General features: G+C 41.8%; 1 protein-coding gene across 1 annotated transcript in view; it reads left to right on the top strand.

The window, feature by feature from the left end:
• Positions 1–23,996, top strand: part of MAPK12 (mitogen-activated protein kinase 12) — a 35,000-nt gene extending 11,004 nt beyond the window's left edge. Inside the window, exons 4-12 of the mRNA XM_072337702.1 lie at positions 152–263; positions 5,534–5,563; positions 6,213–6,260; positions 16,299–16,413; positions 17,044–17,115; positions 17,886–17,965; positions 18,750–18,828; positions 20,469–20,642; positions 21,452–23,996. Of these exons, the coding sequence (XP_072193803.1) occupies positions 152–263; positions 5,534–5,563; positions 6,213–6,260; positions 16,299–16,413; positions 17,044–17,115; positions 17,886–17,965; positions 18,750–18,828; positions 20,469–20,642; positions 21,452–21,522 (781 nt within the window). The 3' untranslated portion in view covers positions 21,523–23,996. The remainder of the gene's footprint in view (positions 1–151; positions 264–5,533; positions 5,564–6,212; positions 6,261–16,298; positions 16,414–17,043; positions 17,116–17,885; positions 17,966–18,749; positions 18,829–20,468; positions 20,643–21,451) is intronic.
• The last annotated feature ends 1,097 nt before the right edge of the window (positions 23,997–25,093 follow it).

The raw sequence follows: 25,093 nt of genomic DNA, 5'->3' as shown, positions 1-25,093 counted from the left end.
TTGAAGGGAAGATAGTAGAATTGTTTGGTAACAGAATGGTCTATATCATGATCAGTGAACTATAACATACAAATATGTTTCAATTTATTTGACAAACTTAAAATTATTCTGACTTTATTTCTTTTTTTGTCTGTTTGTTTGCTTGTTTAAGCTACCTGGTCATGCCATTTATGGGAACAGACTTAAGTAAGATAATGAAGCATGAGAAACTCACTGAAGACCGAATCCAGTTCTTGGTATATCAGATATTAAAAGGCTTGAAGGTTTGCCACTTTTTGTTATTTCTATTTCACAGTTTTGTTTTCCTAGTAAAACATTAAGGAGAGCTGTAAATACTTATCATTTGATGGCAGGTTAGAGCTTACCTTGCCTTGTTTGGTACAAGTACTGATATTCTGTGCAGTAGTTATATTGTGACAGTAAGCGCTATCTGGCAGGGCTGGGGTTGTTCTGTACAGTGTTTCTGGATTTTGTTGTTTTTTCTTTTGTGTTTTGTTTTCAAGCAAAATGAAAAGAATTGAGGTCGTTATATCGTGCCTAAATGTATGGATATAGCTTGTAGGTGTGGTATTTGGGGGGTGAAATTCTGAACTGGAGAGAAAATCTGAGCCTTGCTGTCTCATAATGCTCACGCTGGTTTTGGTGAGTGTTCAGGGACCACAGCGAATGTCACTTTGGTGTCTGTGTTTTGAGAGCCCAGTTCTGCAAAGTACTAAAGCTCACTGTTGAATGTGACGAAGTAAGTTATTCTCTGGAAAACATTTCACTTATTTACATATTTAAGAAATAAGAATTGAGAATTTAGGTGATGTTTTCCTGTTGTAATATTGCTATTCTAAAGCCCTTCACCTAGCTCTGCAGGCTGTGTCCAAGCTCTCCAGCAGCAATGACCATTTAATTCCCTTTGCTGTTCAGGAGACACACTGCGTAGCATGAAGGCGATAGAACTGCACTGTATAGGATTGGTGTGGTTCCTTTGGCTGCTGCCAGCACTACATTATTTGCTTTATAGTCCTACAGCATATGAGCAGACTTTCCTCTGCACACAGAGGTTAAGTGCAGACAGTGTGTGTATCTGATAGGGGTGTGCGTATGCAGTGGAAATCCAGCACTGCTTTTGATACAGGAGAGTTTGTCACATCTGTCAAGATTCTGATTTGTCCAGATGTGTATTTTTATTGCCAAACCCTATTAAAATAAATAGTACTGCAGGACAACTTGCTGATCCTGTACAAGAGCATCAGCAACAGTGCATCCATGATTCCTTTGTAGCTCCATATTTAATAGATACAGAAGGACAACTATTGGTTTTCTCTCATCATGAAACTTAGTAAATATGTTTTGTTCTTGAGGTTTAGGTTAGATATTAGGAGAAAGTTTTTCACTCAGAGGGTGGTGACACAGTGGAACAGGTTGCCCAAAGAGGTTGTGGATGCCCCACATTCAAGGCCAGCATGGGTGTGGCTCTAGGCAGCTTGGTCTGATGGTTATAAACCCTGCATCATTGTGGTCCTTTTCAACCCAGGTCATTCTATGATTCTATGGTTTTTATTTTGGTGGCACAGCCGTTTGCTTTCATCTTTTCTTTAAAGTACTTGGTTAGGCTTGCAACTTAGGGCTTTTGTTTTTGTATGGCAGAGAAACTGTGTAATGTCAAAAAATATGGAAGCAAGCTGAAAATAAATGTCCTTATGCGGGTGGAGCAGACTGGAGTTTCCAGCTCCTTCAGTCTTGGGTTCCTTGTCTGCAGGAATGTGAATTGGGTTTGTTTTCTTAGCAGTGTGAGGATGGGGTTGGTAATCATATTGCATGATTTATACAATATTTGAGAATGGAAACTTAGCTCTTGGGCTGTACGAGTACCTCTTCAAGTGTCTTTTGACATATTCATGATTATATTTACTTCTTCCAGTTCTCTCCGTTGGTTATCCCTATTTACTGGTTTTTGTTCTCATTTGTGGTGTTCTTTCTGCTTCACAGTTTTCTCCTCCCTCACCCATTTCCTCTTCAGTTTTTCTTTACCTGTTAAGTCACTCCTTGTTTTCACTTTTCCTTCTGCCTAGAATACTTTTCCCCTAGACTTTTCTAATTCCCTTTTTAGTCAATTTTTGTTTTGTATAGAAATTACGTATACAGACAAGAATCCTCAGAATTCAGACAATTGTTGGATCTCTTCCTAGCACAGTCTGAAGGATTTATGAACGCTATCAAAAGTCATCTTTAGGCTTATGCGCAGAGCTCCTGTGTTCAGAGGCACTTTGCACACGTTAAACTGGAACCTTGAATGAAATTTTGTTCCAGTAAAGTGATGATAACACTGTGAAATGTGTGTCTGCTGTGGTCTCGGTGTGTTTATCACATTAAAGGTGAATAATCTGACAGCAGGTGGATAACTTAATGAGGAAAACTGGCAAGAATAGGGTCCCATTTCAGAAGACTGTTGAACTTAAGTGGAAAACTTTCTGGACTAAGGGTAGCTTAGTTCCAGTGCTGTACCTGCCAGTCGATAATAGAAAGCAGTTACAGAATACCACTATTGTTGAAGAAGCACTGCAGCTCAACAAAGGTTTTTCAGTTTACAGAAGGGCTAACGTTTACATTAGCACCAGAAGTAAGTGCTATGTCATGTAATCTCAGCAGTCTTATGTAAAGAGAATTGCTGAGAAAACAGATGAGTTCTCCTCAAAGTGCTGACATGATTTTTGGTGCTATTAACTGTCATTAAACCTTCAGTGGAGTGAGAACACCAATAAAACCGCATTCTTCGTCGAAATGGGTGGATTTACTTAAAATAAAACTCAGAAGGGTGCAGTCCCTTTAATTCCTGTTTCTACATGCTACATTCTTAGGTGCAGAAATTCCTGAATCTGCTAGTTATTTCCCTACTGTGTACAGTCATACCGGCAAAAATAGCCTATAGAATATTATTAGCATCTGCTTTGGAAAATGAAGAGGCCTCAGTACAAAGACACCAAAGTGATTCAGAACGTAAATAGTCATGGTGGTATCCTTAGTAAAGATGGCTGTTGGCTGAAGACTTCAGCCTTTCCTTCATTTGCTGGGAGCCTAACTGCTTAGAGGCGTATTGTTAAATATATATATATATATATATATATGTATTTATATTTTCTCCAGATTCTGTACCTCTGACAGACCTCTTCTTTTTGCATCTGGTTCCTCCCATCCCAATGTACTTCATGCACATTCATGACAGAAATAGCATTTCATAGCTCTTCATGTGCTGTAGTGGTTTTACAGTCTACGCTCTGGGTAACAGTCCCCTCAACCCCTTGTGACTGCCCCCAGGAGATCCTGTGGAGTGCTTTGGCAGTTCTATGGGTGATTTTAAAACTTGGCTAATAGGTAGAAGAAAGTGATGTGCCATCTGCTGGAGGTGCATAGTGCTAAGGCTTTGGGCCACGGGAGGACAGAAAGCTTTCCAGAAGGGGGCTCAGGCATGACGGTCAGCAGTGTGCCCCAGCAGCAGCAGTGCACCATCACCATCTTGACTGTATGGGTGAAGTTATAACCCGTGGATGAAGGGAAGTGATTTTTCTCCCTTTCCTCAGAACTTAAGAGATCATTTCTGGAGCACTGTGTTCAGTTGGAGGCATCCCAGCACAAGGAGGGCACTGACATAGCAAGGACACCAAGGCACTGAGGGATCTGAAGTAGAGAGTGCGCAATTAGAGGCTGTGGGAGATGGGCTCATGCTGCCTGGAAAAGACATGGCATGACATGGCTCTGACCAGTGTCTATGTGTATCTGACAGGAGGGTGTAAAGAAGATAGAGCTAGACTCTTCTCACTGGTGCCTAGTGACAGGATGAGAGGCAACAGGCACAAGATGAAACAGAAAATTCCATCTGACCACAAGAAGAAAAAGGTTTGGTGTCTGACCACCACAGGTTTGGGTTGCCTGGAAGGGCTCCATGCTTGGAGCTGATCATAACCTGACTGATCCCAACCTGGGCAACCTGCTGCGTCTCACCCTGCTGCAAGTGGGGCAGTGGGACTCGATCTGCAGAGTCCCAGCCAACTTCAGCTGTTCTGTAATATGAAACCAGCTGTAGAAAAATAAAGCAACAAACATATAAATGCTTACCAACTGTAGATACTTTGTTTAGACAGCTTACTTCCCTGTATTTCCCTGTAACACGGAGAGAGATGCTCAAGTGCTTTCTTTTCCCTGGTCCCCTCATCTGGTGGACCATGAGGATTCCTTTGCAGAGGGACTGTTGCTATATACAAAATGGCAAAACCATAAATACAGACCTGCCTGCCACCAGAGCTGATAAACAAGAAGAATTAAGAAAACCAACCTGGAGTGCAAATGAAACAACATCATGAGCAAATAAATGAACTCTGTGACCAGCAATTATTAATCTAGTATAGTGCTTGTAAGAATTTTATGTCAACACATTCTCTTCAGATCTGTCATCCTAACCCTTTGGGCCCCCTCTGGGTCACCACAAGGACTGCTGCGGTTTAACTCTGCAGCTCCCCACCACATCACTGTTTGCTTACTGTTCCCCTGGTGGGATCGGGGAGAGAACTGGAAAAAGATAAAACTTGTGGGTTGAGGTAAAGACATTTAAGATTCCGACTTCATCCATCATTTCTGAGGACTCATTAAAAAGCCCTTATTGTTCTCTTGTTGCTTAGTCTGAGTAATAGAGATGCCTCAGTCTTCATGGTGTGCAGTGTTTTCAGACCATTTCCCTGCATCTGAACAGCACAAACTTGTCCCAGGGCACTCCAGGGTAGTGTGCCCTCACTTTGAGACAGCAGGCAAGCATGCAACCCACTTTCTGCACTTCAGTACTTGCAAAAGAAATGCCTGTGTCTGAGCCAGTGACCAGAGACTCCTTTCATGGCCTACGATGAGACATCTCTTCGAGGGTGGTGTTCACCTGGTGAGAGGAATCAGGTACCTCCTGGTGTGAGCACCGGGTGACAGATGCAGGTGTAGGTACCGGTATTTGGTCAGATGTCTTGTTTCCCAGCTTGCTTGAAGAACTGGTCTTCAGCATCCATTTCTCGGTTTGAATTTTGAGAGCCCTAAAATGCATGATGAAAATGTGCTGAGAAATCTGATAAACTAGATTTGTATGCAGGCAATGGAGGAGCCTACAGCAAGGCTTAAGATCTTGCCTCAACTTTATTCTGTTCTTAAAGGTACCATTGAGGCATGCATATCTAAACTATGATGGCACAGCTGAAATGTCTACTGCAAGAGAGCATTTCTGATGTATAAAAGAGCAGGATTTATTTCAGTGGACAAATATCCAGAAAAACTGTATGATCTGGTACGGTACTCAAACTGTTTTACTGGTATGTTGTTTCTTAGGGAGGAATAGGGTAAAATGCTATTGAGTTACCTGAAGGTTACTTCTGTGTAGTAAATAAACATGTCCAAAATTCAGATGACATTAGCACCATGACAAGGCACCTTCTACCTCCTCCCCAGACGGCTCCTTAGGGTCAGGAGCTCATTAAGTAAAACATGCTTTCTTGTTTTTTTTCCTTTGCAGTATATTCACTCATCTGGCATAATTCACAGGGTAAGTAGAAACTACATAAAATATGTTTAAGTTCTTACAGCAGGAATGCGATTGTGTATAATGGACATAAATGTGCCTGAGTTTACATTTGTCATGTTGAAGTTTGGTTATATCTTTGATAGAACCAGTGTAGCTACATCAACTGGAAGTTGGCCAGCAGAGTTGCACTGAGTGCTGTTTAGGTTTAGATTTCTTAAAGCACTTCATGAAATTGGGTTGTAAGTCCCAATAAGAGCAGATGACACTTAAATTGAGATGGCTGTGATTTTTTTCTGACTTTTTGAAGATAAAAATGAAAGTAAACTCTTAAAAATATTTAAATGTAATATAAGAGGCCCAGGGTTCGAATCCCCCCTGTGGCGCAAGTGGTAGAACTGCCGCTCTGCTACACTAGAGGGCTCGAATACTGGGAGTTGGACTCAATGATCTCTAAGGTCCCTTCCAACTCGCACGATACTATGATACTATGATAGATTTTTTTATTTAGAAGGGTTCCTTAAAGGTCATCCCAGGGGAGAACACAAGGAAAAATGCCATAGAAATTCAAGTTTGTGTCTTTACTTCTGTAATTTTTTATGCCTAATTTTCTGGTTTAGATTTATGACGTTGTAAAATAAATAAGTAACATCCATTTCAAAACTGATTGCAGGATCTAAAGCCTGGAAACCTGGCAGTAAATGAAGACTGTGAATTGAAGGTAGGATATGTTCACTGAAAAGAAGTTTTCATCTGTATCAGAAATGCACCACAGAAAACACCGGGGGTGGCAGCTGTAAGTGTGCTAACTGGTTTCAGTGGTAGGGATGGGTCGGGGGCTGGTCCAGGAGCTCAGATGAGTCTTGGAGAAAGGATGATGATGATGAACTTGGAAAAAATGACTGGAGACTGATCCTTTTAAATGTTTTCCAGTTCCAGTTTGCGTGGCTTTAATCACCACCACAGTATTTGTGTATTTATTTAAGAAATAAAGCCCTGAATACTGATCATCTATCAGTTTCCTACTTGCATGTCCTTAACTGTAGTCAGTGTATGTTTCATGTGAACGGCAGAGGTGGTGATAAATGTCTGAGATCATTATGGAGCCAAGAAAAGAAGTGGCTGTACCACAGATCAGAATGCTGCCAAGGATGTCAGAGCTGAACACATGTAGGACACTCAGGGAAATTAGTGCTTTGTTAACAGGGGAGAGCTGAGGGGTGGCTCCAGGGTGTACAGAAGATTACTGGTGGGGAGGTCAATGCAACAGGCTTTATTTGTGGCTTTGGTCCTTCCAGCTGGGTGAGGAGCAGTGTGAGAGCTGAAGTTACCTTCTTGTGGGTTGGTGTTTATGTGGCAGTCCATGCAATAGCCTTAGACCCATGAAAGCCTGTGTGTGTAACTAGAGTAGTCAGGCTTCTCAGGAAATAATCATGTCGTGTTTACAATTGCACAAGGGCTGTAATGGAGAACTGTTCCTATGACACCTTGCAGCTCATTGCTTCAGAGAAGCATGTGAGGAATCAAATACTGCTCACCAGAAACATCGTATTTCTTTGATAGCGGTTCCTTCTGCACCATTAAAATAAAAGCATCAATTGCATGTAGACTACATGCACTACACAGAAGGAATACATCAGTTCTTAATTTTTGCTTTTAACTGTGTTACTAGGAAAATATCAATATAGGGAGATGGTTACTAATTTAGCATTGTATTGTTCCTCTGTTAACTTTCACTGGTACTCTGTAAGACAGGTGCACTTTATGGCATTCCTTGTATTTCCTGGTTACTGCTCATCTGGAGTGGAGAAAGTGCTGACATAGACCATGCCTCCCTTTGTCCTACCCGCCTGGGCTTCTGTCCAAAGGTGGGTGTAAGGATGGTGCACACTCACACCCATCCTGTAGCACCCACACTGGAAAGTATCTGTCCTGAAGAGTGGCTGTTGCCATTCCTGCAGAATCTTCCTAGGATATGTTCTCAGTAGAGTCTGTCTGAAGGTCTGAAGAGTAATTCTGCTGCTGCACATTTGTCATCTCAGGCCTCCATCTAAATCACTGGACTGAATCGGGACTGTTCAGATTTTATTTCTCAGTTTCTTATCTGTATTGAAAATCTTCCAATACCTGTTAGGGAAGATATTTGCACTTGAGAAGTAGTTACACAGGGTGCCCCAATGTAGCAAAACGTGTCTGGTTGAGCTGTGCAGAATGAGCTTCTTTAAAAAAAGCAAATCATTCATTATCAAGTGGAACTACGTAGTGCTCAGCACTGTTCATTTTAGGGATGCAGTTTATTCTCCTGAGAGATAGGGGCCTCACACTGCTTCCAGTCCTCAGGTCATCCTGTTGTATTCTATTGTATTCTATTTTAATAGATCACTATTAATTTTCTAGAGTGTTTTTTGTTACGGGTCTTCTCTTAGCTGTAGCAATCTGAGAGGCAAGCCAGGACTTTTCAGTTAATTACAAGCCCAAGCTACGTCTTCTATCTTGTGCTGTCGTGCCTGGCATGTACATCTTCACAAAACAACAGTAGTTTGAATGGGACATTTGTGTCCTGATTTGTAAGGACTCTTAGATCTTATGGCCAAGGCCATCTCCATGAAAAGATACAAGCCTTTATGGTTCAGTCATGTGAGATTTCCAGCTTTGAATAAATACAGTGAGTCTAAGTCTACAAATGGGAGATACAGAAGATCAAAGGTTGTAAAGCACTCCCATAATTAAATGAAATAAAAGTTGATGCGGGATTGCAGAAATAGTATTTTAACTTGTAACATATGAATTATATGCTGTATTATATACAGCATATAGCTGTTGCAATGCAGTTTCTTGCTCTTTGGAGAATGAGTGGAACAGACCTGGCTGCTCAGGGCCGTTTCTTTTGAGGATTTCCCTGTTAAAGACAGAAAGCCAGTTGTCTCTTTCTGGCTTGTGATGATAGTGGGGGAAAAAAGAATCTAGATAAACCAGTTGGATGTGTTCTCCCTCCACCCCCCTACCTGTACAGTGAGATTTTGAGGCTCAGTCCAGGTCCAAGACATTCTTTCACTGTATGATTACTTATGATTACTCTATTTCCTTACCTAATACAACTGTTGTTTTTTTTTTTACCTTGGACATTTTAAAGCTTTTACATGAGCTGAAGCAAATAATTTGATACCAGAACACTGTTTTGTTAAATAAGTAGGAGAAAATGTAGTACTAAGTTTAGGTTTTCTTTCCTGACTCTCTATCTCTAGTTTTATGGTAAGTTCTGATATCGCATGCGGAAGAGGTGTGCCAGTGTGAAACCAGTAAATACTGGTTGTCCAAAGGCAACTCCAGTGTATGGAGTTGTCCAACTATCAAATGTTGAGAAATGTACATTAAACATATGAGGGCAGGGGTTTAACTGATCTCACTTACACTGAGCTGATTGAACTGCCTTTCACTGTGTGTGTATTCCAGGTGTAATACATAGGATGTGCCTTGCCCTATGAGCGCACATCTAAGGCCACCATACGCTGGCACAAGGCAGTACTGCCAGGGCTCATCCTACCCTTTTTCCCTCTTATGTGTCTCAGGAGCTTCCCTTGGCCCAGCTCTTGGGGCTGTGCAGCTGCGGGAAAGTCAGAACGGTTCCTTGAATTAATAATTGCTAATAAGTAATCAGCCCTATTTCTCAGAGCATGCTTTGCGGCTGCCTTGTCCGATTCTTTCAGCTGCTGCATAGGAATCAGAGAAGTGGCAGCAGAGGGTGCCACAGGGGGAGTCTCTGCCCTTCCTGCTGTCTTGAAGCTACAAATTATTTTTGTTACAGTTACTGAAGCAAGGAAGAAAATTAAGACTGCTAAATAGAAAGGGAGCTTACTCTTGAGCTGTGGGGAATTTGCTCTCTTTCGTAATTCCTGCGTTATAAAATTGGTTTTCAACTTGCTTTGAAAATATCTTTTGAAATTCTGATAGAAAACTGGAAGATCAAGCAGAGTGTGAGAGAATAATTTTATGTGAAAATTGCTGTTGCATTGGTACTGTGTTAATGCTAAGCTCCAGTTGTTCATGAGCCTAATGAACATTTCAATGAAAAGAAATCATAAAGTTAATGAATAACACATGACAATTCTTGCTGTCCTTCATTTTCTGCCTTTAGAAAAATACAGGCCCAGATTCCATCTTAGCCCCATCTCAGCCCTTTGCCAAGACCTGGTGTCACAGCCTTTTGTATGAAAGAGGCCTACAAAGCTGTGCCAGATGGTACCACCAGTGCCTTTTGACCTGCTGCACAACACTCTCATTTCTCTCACCCTCCTCTCCCTCTCTGCATTAAGGGAAGGCACAGTTTCTGGTCCATGTATGCACTGGATTTGAAAGCTGTATGTAAAGGTGTATTGCAGTTGCAAATATTTTGAGACCAGTTTTGAAGGGCTTAATCAATTGCATTTTAATGGTAAGAATAAAAATCCCTCCCATAGTCCATTCCAAATTTGTAGGTAATCAACAGTTATAGGGAAGTGTCACAGATTATCTAGATTTACCTGTATCTGTGACAGGGCAGCCGCCCCGTAGGGCCTCCCCTCCCGGGGCCCCGGAAAGGAAGGGAAAATGAAACAGTAGCAGCAATCTAAGGAGGAAAACTTAATTTACTAAATATGATATCGGAATACAATGATTGAGGCTAATAAATTGAACAAAACAGAGAGAGAGAGTCCCCGAAAAACCGAGAGGCCTACTGTGAAGTCTAGGCGACACGGCAGGAATGCTTCTCACTCCCTGAGAGTCCGAGAGAGAGAGAGAGCGAGTTCCAGCCTGAGAGTGAGATTATAGATGTCCTCCTCCCGTGGCGTCCTCTGGGATATGTAGTTCTTCTCCGAGAGCTGAGCACCTGGGATGCTACTATTCTACGGAACTGGAGTATGGATGGTCTATACTGCACATGATGTTATGATGTGGAATATTGACAGCAGCACCACAAAACTATGACATTCCACCCCTTATTCTACATTATTACATCATGGTTAATATATATACATATATATACACGTATATAAAACTATGATAGCTAAATAGTACATTTAAATGTAACATAATTGAATGTATAATTATAATAACTAAAACACACTACACATGCAAATATATACATAGATACATAAAATTATTGACTGCACTCCCCCAGCATCAAATTCCCTTGTGGTACACATTGAACATCCCCATCCTTCTGCATTACCCACCAAGTGCACCCAGGTCCCTGGGCAAAAACAGTTCCACGAACAGGTTTTCCTTTTCCGGAGGCTGGAAGGACCCAAACAGCTTTTCCCAACATGTTCCTTACATGTACAACAGGGACCTTATCTCCTTCTATAGTGTGTAGGGGGCTAGATTGGCTAGGACCATCACGATTGACAGATCCTCTAGTATTGACCAACCAAGTGGCTTCTGCTAGATTCTTTTCCCAGTGCTTAAATGTTCCACCACCCATTGCTTTCAACATAGTTTTCAACAACCCATTATATCGTTCAATTTTACCAGAAGCTGGTGCATGGTAGGGAATATGATAAATCCATTCAATGCCATGATCTTTGGCCCAAGTATTTATAAGGGAATTTTTGAAATGTGTCCCATTATCAGATTCAATTCTTTCTGGGGTGCCATGCCGCCACAGGACTTGTTTCTCAAGACCCAATATGGTGTTTCGGGCGGTAGCATGGGGTACTGCGTATGTTTCAAGCCACCCAGTAGTTGCCTCCACCATGGTGAGCACATAGCATTTACCACTGCGAGATCGTGGCAAGGTGATATAATCAACCTGCCACGCTTCCCCATATTTGTACTTTTGCCATCGCCTTTCCTCCCAGAGAGGTTTCATCCTCTTGGCTTGTTTAATTATGGCACATGTTTCACAGTCATGAATAACCTGTGCAATAGCGCCCATAGTTAAGTCCACCCCTCGGTCTCTGGCCCACTTATATGTTGCATCTCTTCCTTGATGGCCTGAGGTCTCATGGGCCCATCGAGCCAGAAATAGTTCACCTTTATTTTGCCAGTCCAAGTCGATTTGAGCCACCTCAATTCTGGCAGCTTTATCTACCTGATGGTTGTTTTGTTGTTCTTCAGTAGCCCGACTCTTGGGCACATGTGCATCCACGTGACGCACCTTTACAACCATACGTTTTGTTCGGGCAGCAATGTCTTTCCAAAGTTCAGCAGCCCAAACAGGTTTACCCCTCCGCTGCCAGTTCTTCTGTTCCCACTGCTGTAACCACCCCCATAAGGCATTTGCCACCATCCATGAGTCAGTATAAAGATAAAGCATTGGCCACTTCTCCCGTTCAGCAACATCTAAGGCCAGCTGGACAGCTTTTACCTCTGCAAACTGACTTGATTCTCCCTTACCTTCAGTGGCCTCCGCAACCTGTCGTGTGGGGCTCCACACAGCAGCCTTCCATTTGCGATGCTTTCCTACAATACGACATGATCCATCAGTGAACAGGGCATATTTCTTCTCATTTTCTGGTAGCTCGTTGTATGGTGGGGCTTCTTTAGCACGTGACACCTCTTCTGTTGGTGATGTTCCAAACTTTTTACCTTCAGGCCAGTCCATGATCACCTCTAAAATTCCTGGACGATTGAGGTTCCCCATCCGCGCTCATTGTGTAATCAGCGTAATCCACTTGCTCCAGGTGACATCAGTAGCATGATGGGTGGAGGGAACCTGTCCTTTGAACATCCAGTTCAGCACTGGTAGCCGAGGTGCCAGGAGGAGTTGCGTTTCAGTACCAACTACTTCGGAAGCAGCCCGAACCCCCTCATATGCGGCTAAGATCTCCTTCTCAGTTGGAGTGTAGCACTCTTCAGACCCCTTATACGCTCGACTCCAAAATCCCAGGGGTCGGCCTCGGGTCTCTCCTGAGGCCCTTTGCCACAAACTCCAAGTGGGACCTTTCTCTCCAGCCGCAGTGTAGAGGATGTTCTTTACATCCTGTCCCGTTCGTACTGGCCCCAGGGCCACGGCACGGGCTATCTCTTGTTTTATCTGCTCAAAAGCCTGCTGCTGCTCAGGGCCCCATGCAAATTCATTCTTCTTCCGCGTTATATGATAAAGGGGGCTTACAATGAGGCTGTAGTTTGGAATGTGCATCCTCCAAAAGCCCACTACACCCAGGAAGGACTGTGTCTCTTTCTTGTTAGTTGGTGGAGACATGGCAGTGATTTTGTCAATCACATCTGTTGGGATGTGACGACGTCCATCCTGCCACTTTATACCTAGAAACTGAATTTCTTGGGCAGGCCCTTTTACTTTGCTTTGCTTAATAGCAAAACCAGCTTGTAGCAGAATTTGGATAATCTTCTCTCCTTTTGTGAAAACTTCCTCTGCCGATACCTGGGTCTTGGGCAATACTTCCTAGTTGGCGAGCTTCGTTACCATCTAGGGACAAGCTGTTGGCCCCACTGTCCCAGCAGCGAAGCAACCAGGCAAGGACACCTTCATTTTGACGCCGTGTAAACTCTTTTCTTGAGCCTTGGATTTCAGTCAGCTTCAGAGGTCGACGATAAGTAATTTCCTCCTCATCATCAGTCTCTTCTTCATGCCTCTTGGTTTTTCTTTTTGCTTTTTTTGGTGCCGATCCAGACGAGGGGCCTGGTTCTTCTGCTGCCTGCTCTGCTTCTCCTTCTCTTCGTTCTAGACGCGTGGACACCCGTTTCCATTTCTTGCCTTCCACAGGGGCAACTGACATTGTTACTGGTGCCTCCTGTGACTGATCAGAGTTGACTTGGGATTTTCCTTTTTTGGCTTGAATCTCAGATCGGAAACTCTCTCTCTCCAGAATAGTATTATACAGAGCACGGTATGCGTAAGCCAAACCCCAAATAATGTTTACCTCCTTAGATTTCTGACCCAAGTATTCACTTAATTTCTCAGGGTCCCTCAGGTGTTCAAGAGTGAAATCCCACAACACTGTGGGTCCCCACGCTTCTAAGATCTTTCCTAAACCTTTCCATATTCCCTGCCAGTCAGCATTTTCTGGTTTTAGAGAAGACTTCCGTATAGAACGAATGTATTGGAATACATTCATTAATATTGATAACATGGCCACAAGTATGGGCACTAACTCGGCTATTGAAAAATGTGCGGCAATCTGAGAGTACAGCCTGTACACTGGATTGAGAATTTTGGTGTCTGTAAAATTGTCTATTCCATCTGGGAAGCAAGTGCTTGAAAAATTGACCATTCCATCTGGGATGTAAGTGCCAACATTCAAATTATACCATATCACATATAAATACCAGGCAGGTGTCTCCATCAGTGCCCTTATTAGGTTATATATATACATAATACCACAACAAAAAATCATGGGATGGACAAATGGCCAATACGTTGAGAAGATCATAATTGCTTTCAATCCCTTAAACAGAGCAGCTGGAATGGAGAGTAGATTCATAGCTGGTAGTAATTAGCAGACACTGTGAAAGTCAGAGCCAGCTAGCTGTGCTCTGAGAGAGCAAGAGAATCTCTTTGCTTTCTTCACGAAAGCAAGATAGCAATGCTCAGAGTGTACAGCTACTCCTGAATGTTGACAGTTCGCCTGGAATTTCAAGGTCAAGATCCCAGGCGCAGAAACGTAAACTTTAGATAGCTCCTTAAAGGAAAAAAAAACTCGTAGCTCTGTAAAAGCCAAAAGGAAAAGCAGAAAAACAGCAGCTTCTGCCCACTTTTGCCCACTTTTGCCCACCTATGCCCGCATTCTCCACCAATAATCTGTCACAGATTATCTAGATTTACCTGTATCTGTGACAGGGCAGCCGCCCCGTAGGGCCTCCCCTCCCGGGGCCCCGGAAAGGAAGGGAAAATGAAACAGTAGCAGCAATCTAAGGAGGAAAACTTAATTTACTAAATATGATATCGGAATACAATGATTGAGGCTAATAAATTGAACAAAACAGAGAGAGAGAGTCCCCGAAAAACCGAGAGGCCTACTGTGAAGTCTAGGCGACACGGCAGGAATGCTTCTCACTCCCTGAGAGTCCGAGAGAGAGAGAGAGCGAGTTCCAGCCTGAGAGTGAGATTATAGATGTCCTCCTCCCGTGACTTATCTCTGGCCGCGGCGTCCTCTGGGATATGTAGTTCTTCTCCGAGAGCTGAGCACCTGGGATGCTACTATTCTACGGAACTGGAGTATGGATGGTCTATACTGCACATGATGTTATGATGTGGAATATTGACAGCAGCACCACAAAACTATGACAGGAAGTTACAGAAATATTGCTTCTAGTGTGGCAATAAGGAAAAGCCCTGGCATTTTATGCTCTTAATCTATGAATGAAATTGCAGTTTCCCTTTCTGTTAGCATCAGGGAATGATGAAATTGTCCTGCTTAAAGGAAAATATTTTAAGATCCTTAACTACAGTGAAAGCATTACAAATATATCAGTCTTGCTATAGTAATGCATAGGTGCTCATAGTAAAAACTTCTGCCGTGTCAATATATGTATGAAGCCAGATGCACGTGGAGAGTAGCGGCCCTTCACATGAAGCTGCCTATTCAAGTATCTGCAAAGGGTGATCTGAGCAGACTTCTCTCCCAAAACCCCCTGCTTCTTGTTCATAGCGTGGATTTCCCAATAAACTGTGAACTGACTGTTGGCCACATCTGTTGGCACCATCTTTTGATTGTCCATGCAGGTGGGCCCTTACATTAGCGAATTTCGTAGAGATGGACAAAAGGCTGTAATGTTTATTTTTAGTCTTGTTACTCTGCACATTGCAATAGCAAGAGGGTCTTACAATCATAGAATCACCAAGGTTGGAAAAGACCTCTAAGATCATCCAGTCCAACTGCCCACCTACCACCAATATTTCCCACTAAACCATGTCCCTTTGTACAACATCTAAATGTTTCCTGGACACCTACAGGGATATTGACTCCACCACATCCTTGAGCAGCCCATTACAGTGCCTGACCACTCTTGGAGAAGAAGTAGTTCCTAATATCCAATCTACCCTGGAGCAGCTTAAGACCATTTCCTCTCATCCTATCACTAGTTACATGGGAGAAGAGGCCAACCCTCACCTCACCACAGCCTCCCTTCAGGCAGTTGTAGAAAGTGATGGGGTCACCCCTGCGCCTCCTTTTCTTAGAGGAGAGCCTTAGAAATGAGCAGAATTGTACATAATCTTCTAAAAAATTGTACTAATCTTGCATTTCTTACCAAGGTTTGTTTTGTGGTTGAAGCAGTAGGTTGGAAATCAGTGGGACTGAATAACAGTGAGTCCCCTCTGCTTGTTCCAGACTTTCATGTAACCTAGAGGAAGTTTTCCTTTCTATGAGTTATTCATAAAAAAAAAAAAAGATGATATCTCCTTCCTTCAGAATATTTTTGGAACACACTCTTGATTAATTGTGCCACCATGGATGTCAGAACAGTGGATGCTGTGTAAGCTGGGTGCTTTTCTTCTATCTCTAAAAAGATACAGGAGTTGTTCCATAGCCAGGACTGAATGTGACCAGTATCTCTTTAACCATTAATTGAATCATTTATAGTTTTCTCTACTGGCTTTGCAGCTTTAAGTGTTGATATTGAGGTATCTAACATGGAAAAAAATTGTAAACCCCCTTGCTACTTCTGTCTTGATTCTTAAAATGAGAGCAAGACACTTCAATGAGAAAAAGATGCAAAAATCACCTCTGTAGGATGTTCGGAGTCTTTTATTTCCTGTGTTTGCTAGATGTGTATAAAATAGGTAACTGTCTGGGTGTGCTTTGTCCTTCCACTACAGATCCTGGATTTTGGTTTGGCCAGGCATACGGACAGCGAGATGACAGGTTACGTGGTTACAAGGTGGTACAGAGCCCCAGAGGTCATCCTTAATTGGATGCATTACACACAAACAGGTCAGCATCTCTTTGGAAAAGTCTTAATACAGCTGAAGCATTCACCAAATCAGGCAAGTCTGTGTTTCTGAAGTGAGTGAGACATTGAAGGTGGAAATGATAATATAACGGTGAAAAACTTCCCTGTAGATTGCAGGTAATCATTTGGAGGTGTGTTTTTTGTTAAGTTTATGGGTGGGTTGTTTTTTGTGTATTTTCTAATATTCACAGGAGGTTCCAAAGCAATTGGAACAAACCTGCTCTACCATATTTGTGTTCTCCCTGACTAATCTTTCTGCAAAGATGTGCCTGTTTGTAACAGACAGGGTAAGTGGCAGAATGAGGGAATTTAAGTTATGCTAGAAAAACCATAGAAGTTTTTGAAAGCTTAGCTGAATTACTTCCCACATTCATCTGTTTGATACTGAGAAACTGATTCTGCCCAGTACCAGACTGTCTTCTGTTTGCCAATCTGAAATGCCAGTAGTGTTTTCTATACTGTTTATCATAGTCTGCAAGGCACCCATGTATATTATAGCAGGCTACCAGGGTAAATTTTAGTCGCCTTTAAAATATATGTTAAATTAAACTTTATCTACATTTAGATGAACAAATATTCAATAATTTAATGCTACTTTATCATCTTTTCAGTTGACATCTGGTCTGTGGGCTGTATAATGGCTGAAATGATAACGGGGAGGCCTCTGTTCAGGGGAAAGGACCGTATCCTTCCTCAGTGCATTAATGAAACCACAGTCAGAAAATGATGAGAGGTGCTTATGTGATGCAGTGAGTGTGCTGAAAATCTGATGAGCGTAAATTGAAAAATATAACTTAGGTAAGGCTATCATCTTTGTATTTAATTAGTTATTTGATACTTGTACCATGTCTGTACATCAGCAAATTAAAACTCGTATTACTGAACTTTCTCAATAGAGAGTGGGATTGAGATATCCATTGAATGATGGCTCACATCATCAGCTATAAGTTTCACTGACAATACAAAAGGTAAATATTAATATATATACATATGCATTTTTTGTAGCAATAGGTTCCACAACTCCAGGACAGAAAGTTCTGGTGTAGTGTATGAACTTAGGAGCACGTGCTAGTCCATTCCAAGCTTTTTGAGGCTTTTGTCCAAAATATCTTGTAAATAATACATAGTAGAATATTTTAGATGTGCAGAAAATATTTAGTCATGTCGTTTCATTGCTGACAATTCAAGAAAATAGTTAAGATTTGGCCATACTTCAACCTTAGGTGATACTTTGTTGGCCCGAATGCTTGTGACAAACAGTGGAGTGCAGTGTTAAAAGAATACAGCAAGAATTCTTCACTTGTCTTGTTTATGAGTTCTGAATGTCTGACAGCTCATCTTTTACATGTCTTCAGTTGTTGCATTGTTGGTTTTGCTTTATTCTCCAGCAGCAAAGAAACACGTAGTTTTTATCCTGTGGTGAGAGTCTTTGTTCCTTATTTCTGGCATTCAGATCTGGACCAGCTCACAGAAATCATGAAAATAACGGGTACACCAAGTCAGGATTTTGTGCAAAAACTGAAGAGTCAGGAGGTGAGTATTCCGCTTTGTCAGACCGTGTTATGTGCCCTGAATTCACTTGGGCCATTCTCAGTTATTAGGGTGCCTGAGATCATGCGTGTTGGCTGCTGAAATGACCCCGGATAGCACATCTCTGCCTGCTTAGGAAGTTTCACAGCCAGAACAATTACTGGACATTAAGGGTAAACAAAATGATTAGGACACCGAGAAAAAATCAGTATATTTAAGTACCTTAAATCAGCTGAGCTGATATATTAATTCCTTTGCTAGAAATGTACTGACAATATGAACCTCTTCAGAGAGCCCATTCATTCATTCTCTGACTCCCTCTTTCCTATTTTCTTGTGATGTTTTTGAGAATCCTGAAGTCCATACTATAAAGAACCTAAAATTAGAAGAACCTAGAATTAGATGAACTGTGCAGTTTAAATACTAAAGAATTACTGTGGAACATACACTTTTAGAGGTTTCTGTAAATATCAGTATGACATTCTTTCAAACGATGAATACATACTTATTCTAATCAACATATCAAATGTTGATTAGGTATCAGAGCTTTACATTTAATTTCTTAATCAGAATTGTAAGGTTTGGTTTAAAAGAAACTGTTCCTTTCAACAAGAAGGTGAACATAACCAGGCCTTAGAACAAAAAAATATATCCTTTTGTACAAGGTACTACACACTACACTTGATCTTAGCCAAAAGGCCGAGGAGCGGCCTGTACTGTCAAAGCATCAGTAAGGTACCTAGTAAAGGAGGCAAAGTTCTGATTTATTACTCATGTTTCTTTCAAGGCAAAAAACTACATCAAAAGCCTTCCAAAAGTCCAGAAAAAGGATTTTGCATCCGTCTTGAAGCATGCGAGTCCTTTGGGTAAGGCAGTTTGTGTGAATGTGTACAGTCTGTTGTTGTTTTGTTTGCACTGGAGGCAGCAGCAGTGTCAGCCGTGTGATAGGTTATGTGGTGATTCCCATGCTGCTCTGCCTCTTGCTTTCCATAACTCAGAACTTTGGTTCTAGTGGCTGAATTGTGCCAAGTTTAGACTCTGCCAGGAATCAGATGATTCAAAAGAGTCAAAAAGAAGTATTTTATGCTCTAGGCTCTGATCCAGACCATGCTTAATGGTTTTACTGAAGCAGCTTTCTCAAGAGCCCTGGGGATTTAAATATATTTAATGAAGTTTTCTGTGCATTGTATTTTAAATATAATTCTGAAAGGTCCTTTTGATGTACAACAGAAATGCAAACAAATAGAAAGCTGACATTTTAGACATGGAATGAATGCATCCTGAGAAACATCTGTGCATTCCTGCAAAGATCTGGCTTGTATTTGATGGATATAAACAGCTAGAAGAACATACCAAGTGTGCATAACTGTGACGTGACCTGAGGCAATAAGAGCTCTGAGATGGCTCTGTCCAGCTTGATCTGTTCCCCAATGACCTGACTCATAAAGCCAGGCTTTCTTAGAATATGAATTAGGACAATTGAGTCTTCTGTATTTAAGCAGTTAAAATGGCATATGAAGATACAGTAGGATTATTAACCATGACCGCATGGCTAACTCACTAGCTGTCCCAGCTGCAGAAAACTCTACACATCTCTACTTTATTTCTTCCTGTCACTTCTTTGGCCATCTGGCTGCTCCTTATGTGAAAAACAACTGCTCTTGGTCTGGGAAAGAAGGTTAGAAGAACTTGTTAGGTACGTGGTTGGACTTAAAGATTTCAGTGTTCTTTTCCAATCAAAATGATTCTATAATGTTGTGAATCTGTAATGTGCCAAGCAGGTGCTGCAGCATCTTTTCCCATGCTGCTGTCCCTTCTTCCTTTCTGGTGCTCCACCCAACTCAGAAACGTTCTTACAGGATACTTTTATGAACATAATAGAATCATGTCAGTTTATATTAGTGCCTTTTGATAGTCTCACAGAGGACCCGATCCAAAATCCACCGGTGAGGAACACTGAAGATGTTCGTGGATTTCATGGATTGTTTTGGTGAGGTCAAAACACATTGCAGATAAAGCTAGTGCTGACATTTAGAGCATGGATGTCATGGTGAACTTGAAAATGTGCTGCCAATGCTGAGGGCATGCATTTAGTCACATAACAAACAATTCTTGATAACTCTATGCCCATCTGCTGATTTTGCCCCTGCCAAGTAATGATGTGCCTTAGAACCACAAGAAAGTGCTGGCAGTGAGGGCAGACATCTGGGAAGTTCCTACATGTGGTGGATCTGGAGTCAGAAGTTCAGAAGTCATAGCTGAGGTGATGCATCTGTATTGCATGTGGAATTTAAGAAGCATCTCTGCATTGCTTGGTACACATCCCAGCTTGTTCACAGCACTCTGTTTTGTTGTGCAATTGGGCCCCACTGGCTGTAGAATGAGCCCAAAGATTCTGCTTTGTAAATCTGTAGATACCTTTAAAGCATCTTCAGTGCAGCGTTACTATGTATAAGCTGAAATCGGTGGCTTGATTTCAATGCAGTGTTCATTTTCTGTTCCATAGCTGTAAATCTTTTGGAGAACATGCTGGTGCTGGATGCAGAGGAGCAAGTCACGGCAGCTGAGGCTTTGATGCATCCTTACTTTGAAGCAATTCATGATCCTGAGGAAAAAATTGAGGCTGAGAAATATGATGACACATTTGATAACATGGATCTACCCCTGGATGAGTGGAAGCGTGAGTTTAGTTTTGTGATGTTGTAAAGAATGAGCAGCTAGAAGGGCCATCCCAACATGAAAACATTCTCCTTTGCTGACGAGTGTCACAGCTTTTAATGGAAAAGAATAAGTGGACAGCAGTGAAATAGAGAAACACTGTTGGTCAGTGTTCCTTTTAGCAAATCTTCCTGAAAATATCTACAAAGGTTTTCTTCTCTTCCTCCTAACAGTGGCTCCTTATCTTCTTCATACATCTTTCTTCTTATGTCCTGCAATGTAAGAAAGAAACGTGTTTGTTACAGTGGATTGGACAGGGCAACACATTCCTGAGCTGTTGTCTCTGTAGGCCATAAAGCTATTGCTGGCCTTAATTTTCAGTTAGATATGTTTTCTCTTTCTGAGAAAGCCAGTCTCTCTCAGGAGAAATTAAAATCCAAATCTGGTTTTTGTCTTCCCTCAGAGTTTTGTACTTTGACTCTTAAATGTGGTGAGGTCTTGATTTGAAATTCTGCTGTACTTAAGAGCACTTTCTGGGCATATTTCCCACTGTATTATAATGTCAATGGTTACACCCTTTGAAAACACGACATTTTTGTATTGGGCTACTTCTTCAAATCTGAAGTGGTGAAACAGTGGTAAAACAATCTCTGATTGTTTGTTGTACTCTTTCTCTTTTTTCACCTGAAGAGGTCTCTGTCTTCCTCACCTTGACCAAAGCCTAACCATGCTGGGGTCTGCGCCTGGCTTATGTCTGCAGCTCCTTTTCTGGCCAGACCAGCAACACTGTTTATTCTGTTGTTTTGTGTTGTTTTTGTTTCTTTTTTCCAGGTATTACATATAAAGAGATACTGAACTTCAAGCCAACGCAAACATCAGAGTCAAAGGAGACAGCAGTGTAATTGTATGGCTTGGTCCTTTCAGAACTCAGAAGAAAGCAGGAAAGCTGTAAATGTTTGTGATATTTCAGGTGTATGATTTTGTTATAAATAAACTGGATATAATCTATTTCATCTGCACTGTAAGAAGGAACAGTGTCTTTTACTGTGCATGTGGAGATATGGTGCCTCTGGAAGCAGCACCTGAGAACTGTCCAGAAGCTTATTTCTGCTCACATCTTCTCCCCTCTGCACAAAAGGATTCAGGCTCCGGCAACCCTTGAAAAAGCAGGTGGGACCAATTCTTCGAATCAGAAATCAGTTGAGAGTACAAGTTACCGCTGCAAACAAGCTGAGACACAGAGTACATCAGTGATGTGCAGTGTCTGCTCTCTGCTCACCGGTGCTGTTGAACCATCTTGAATTTAAGAGGTATTAAAAGGACTTCCTCTGGAACGTTTCACCTTGATGAGATGTCTAGAGAGCCTGATAAGTTTCTGTGACCTCAGTTAGTGAGGAGCAGACATACAGCCTGAATGGATGCATTTCTTTTCGCTTTCATGAGGGCAGAAGAGCCTGAGCTCCATCCAGGTCTGGAAAATGTATGCAAGAGGCAAGAAGCAGGCAAGTGTCAGAGTCCTAGAGATTGTTAAAGTTACCACTGTACTACAATGAGATTTCCCAAGTGCACTAAGTGAGCAACCACTAGGTAAACAATCACTTCCTAGAGTCACAATGTTTTTATCTCAGTACGGTGCAGTCTCTTTGTAACAGAGTGTAGGTGTACAGGGAGAATCTTTTTAAGACTGTCTGAAATTGTATAAGTTTTCTAGCATCTTATTTCTGAAATAACCATTGAAAGTATACATCTTCTCAGAGGACATGCTGATTAGATAACCAGCAGCACTGATTTAGAAATAGGCTCTTGGATGGAGGTGTCACCAGGTGCAGAATCACAATCATTGTTTTTTGGAGCCTTCTGGAGTCATCTTACTTTGAGGGGAACCTTCCAACCTTCCACTGGGAGGTGCCTTACCAGAAGGAGTCAGATTCCTGATGAGCTACAGTGGCATGTGAGATGCTTTGTGAGCTCCTCTTATTGTCTGGGTTCATTCATTGTGTTCTCCTTGGTGCTTAGTTCATAATCATAGAATCATAGAGTGAATTGTAGAGTGGCCTGAGGCTGAAAAGGACCTCAGAGATCATCTAGTTTCAACCCCCTTGCCATGGGGGTTGCCAGCCACTACGCCAGGCTGTTCAAAACCAAATCCAGCCTGGATGATTAACCCCTTAGACAGGTAAAGGATTTCCTTCTGAGATCATTTCTTTTTGTTAGAGGTAGTTTTGAAAGTTGACTGTTTGGGTGCGGATTATTCCGAAAGAGATCTGCTGTCATTTGTTGCCACTGAGTGCAGTGGTTGTGAAGGAAGACATTTGGTACTAGCAGGTAATAGCTGTAAAAGAACTAAGAAATTACATGTGGTCAGTGTGTTGGTTTTTGCTTTCATACCCAGTTTAAAGCAGGTGTTTAATCAAGGCACAGTTGTTCTGTTTCTTTCAGTGAATGTTTAACTTAGACTCCAGGAAATAGTACCATTTGTTTAAAAATTACTCGTGATGAGCATTGATTAGTGGAGACAGGCACCTGGAGAGCAAATGGCAACAGAAACATGGAATTGCTGATGTGTTTGAAAAGACATTAACAAGCTTGGTTTCAGGAATACATGAAATTAAGCAGCACATTTAATTTGAAGTGAAACATTTTTCCACTGTAGATGTCACTTTCCCCATTTCGTACTATTGACTTTCTGCTTGGACTATGCTTTTATGTGAAATAGGAACTTTATTTTGCACTTACTGAGTGTTTTTTAGGGTCGTGCCCTGTCAACCTCTTACAGATCATGGGAGAAAAGTGCCTGTTGGAGATGGTGGGTTTTGATAGCCTAGCTCATTGCAAATGTTGAGTGGCTGAGGTGAACTTGCCTCTTACAGTACTATAGAAGCCACAGGCTCCTGTAGACATAAGGTGATGGTGTTTGGTTTTTCTGTGTTTGGGGATTCCAGAACTCTTAAAGTAACTGAAGAGCAGCCCTTGATGTGTCTGCCAGAAGAGACAGAAGAACAGCTGCGCCATCATCAGTAAACACTGTGTGAGGTAAATAACAAACATGTAAAGTTTGTTGCATCTTGGCACAATATTTCTGTGAAGGGATTGGAATCTGAAGAAGCTGCTCAAAAAAGCAATAGGAATTTTTAGTATAAATCGCTCATTAAAAGAAATGTGAGGTGAAAGCAGAAATATTTTGCATGAGAGGCAGCTGCTGTTTCAAAGGCAGTGACATTTCCCAGGCTTTTATTTGTTATTTCTACTGGTGCTTAGCAACTCAGGAATAAGAACCCAATTTCTGTTTGCCTTAAAGACAAATGTAAATCTGTTCTGCATGTACTTGAAATGTATTGTGAAAAATAAAGGTTGGGTTTGGGGTTTTTTTTTACACAGTAATGGTGTCATTTTTCCCCATATGTATTCCCAAATGTATAATCAGTACTGAGAGTAGTGTTTTCAGTACAAGGGAACCATATGAATCCTAAATCTGTAGGTACGTTTCATGTAATGTGAGCTGCTGCTGTAGTTTAGTTTGGAAGTCAGTCAGCCCACAAAACCTAACCTTTCTCCCATTTTCCAGGCTGTGAGTCAGCCACAGAGCAGACTTGATTGTACTGCTGCCACCTAATTATTTCCTAGAGCATCTGTTTTTAACAGACATCCCTGCTTTGTTCTGAAGGATGGGATTTGCGTGCTTAACTACCATTTGTTCCTCAGCTTGATTTTAAGGTCAGACTGATGGTCATCAAGCATATGCAACTTCAAGTTGGATACAGGACCTTTGCCTTGAAAACCTTAAGAGCCTCCTGGCTGCTTTAGGTGAAGATCACCCCGTTACATGTCCATGGCATTGAAGACACTGTTCATGTTGAATTTAGATCAGGTGGTGCTGCGGGTGAATGTGGCTCACCATTTCATTTCTTCATTTCACTTCATCTGAAGTACCATGTCCACTTCTGGGCCCCTCCATTAAAGAAAGACAGGAACTTATAGAGAGAGTCCAGTGGAGGGATGCAAAGATAAATAGAGATTTTGGGTATCTCCTGTATGAGGAAAAGCTGAGACACCTGGGACTGCTCAGCCTGGAGGACACTGAGAAGGGATCTTATTAATGCTTATAATGAGTGGGTGTTGAGGGCAGACAGGCTCTTTTCAGTGCTTTTCAGCAACAAGAGGCAATGGGCACAAACTGGAACATAAAACTTCCATATGAACATGAGAAAGAACATCTTTACTTTGAGATTTACAGAGCATGGGAACAAGCTGCCCAGGGAGGCTGTGCAATCTGCTGCTCTGGAGATATTCAACCACCACCTGGATACTTTCCTGTGAAGAACCTGCTTTAGTGGGGAAGTTGGACTAGATGATCTCCAAGGTCCCTTCCAGACCCTGTGATTCTGTTCTATTTAGCTAAGGTCACACAGAATAAGTCATGGTAGATGCTGTTGTTCATTGCTACTTGGCATAAAATCCTCCCATGGGGCTTTA

Source organism: Excalfactoria chinensis, chromosome 1, assembly GCF_039878825.1.
Source record: "Excalfactoria chinensis isolate bCotChi1 chromosome 1, bCotChi1.hap2, whole genome shotgun sequence".
Lineage (NCBI taxonomy): Eukaryota > Metazoa > Chordata > Aves > Galliformes > Phasianidae > Excalfactoria > Excalfactoria chinensis.
This window is presented reverse-complemented; position numbering and strand designations above follow the sequence as displayed.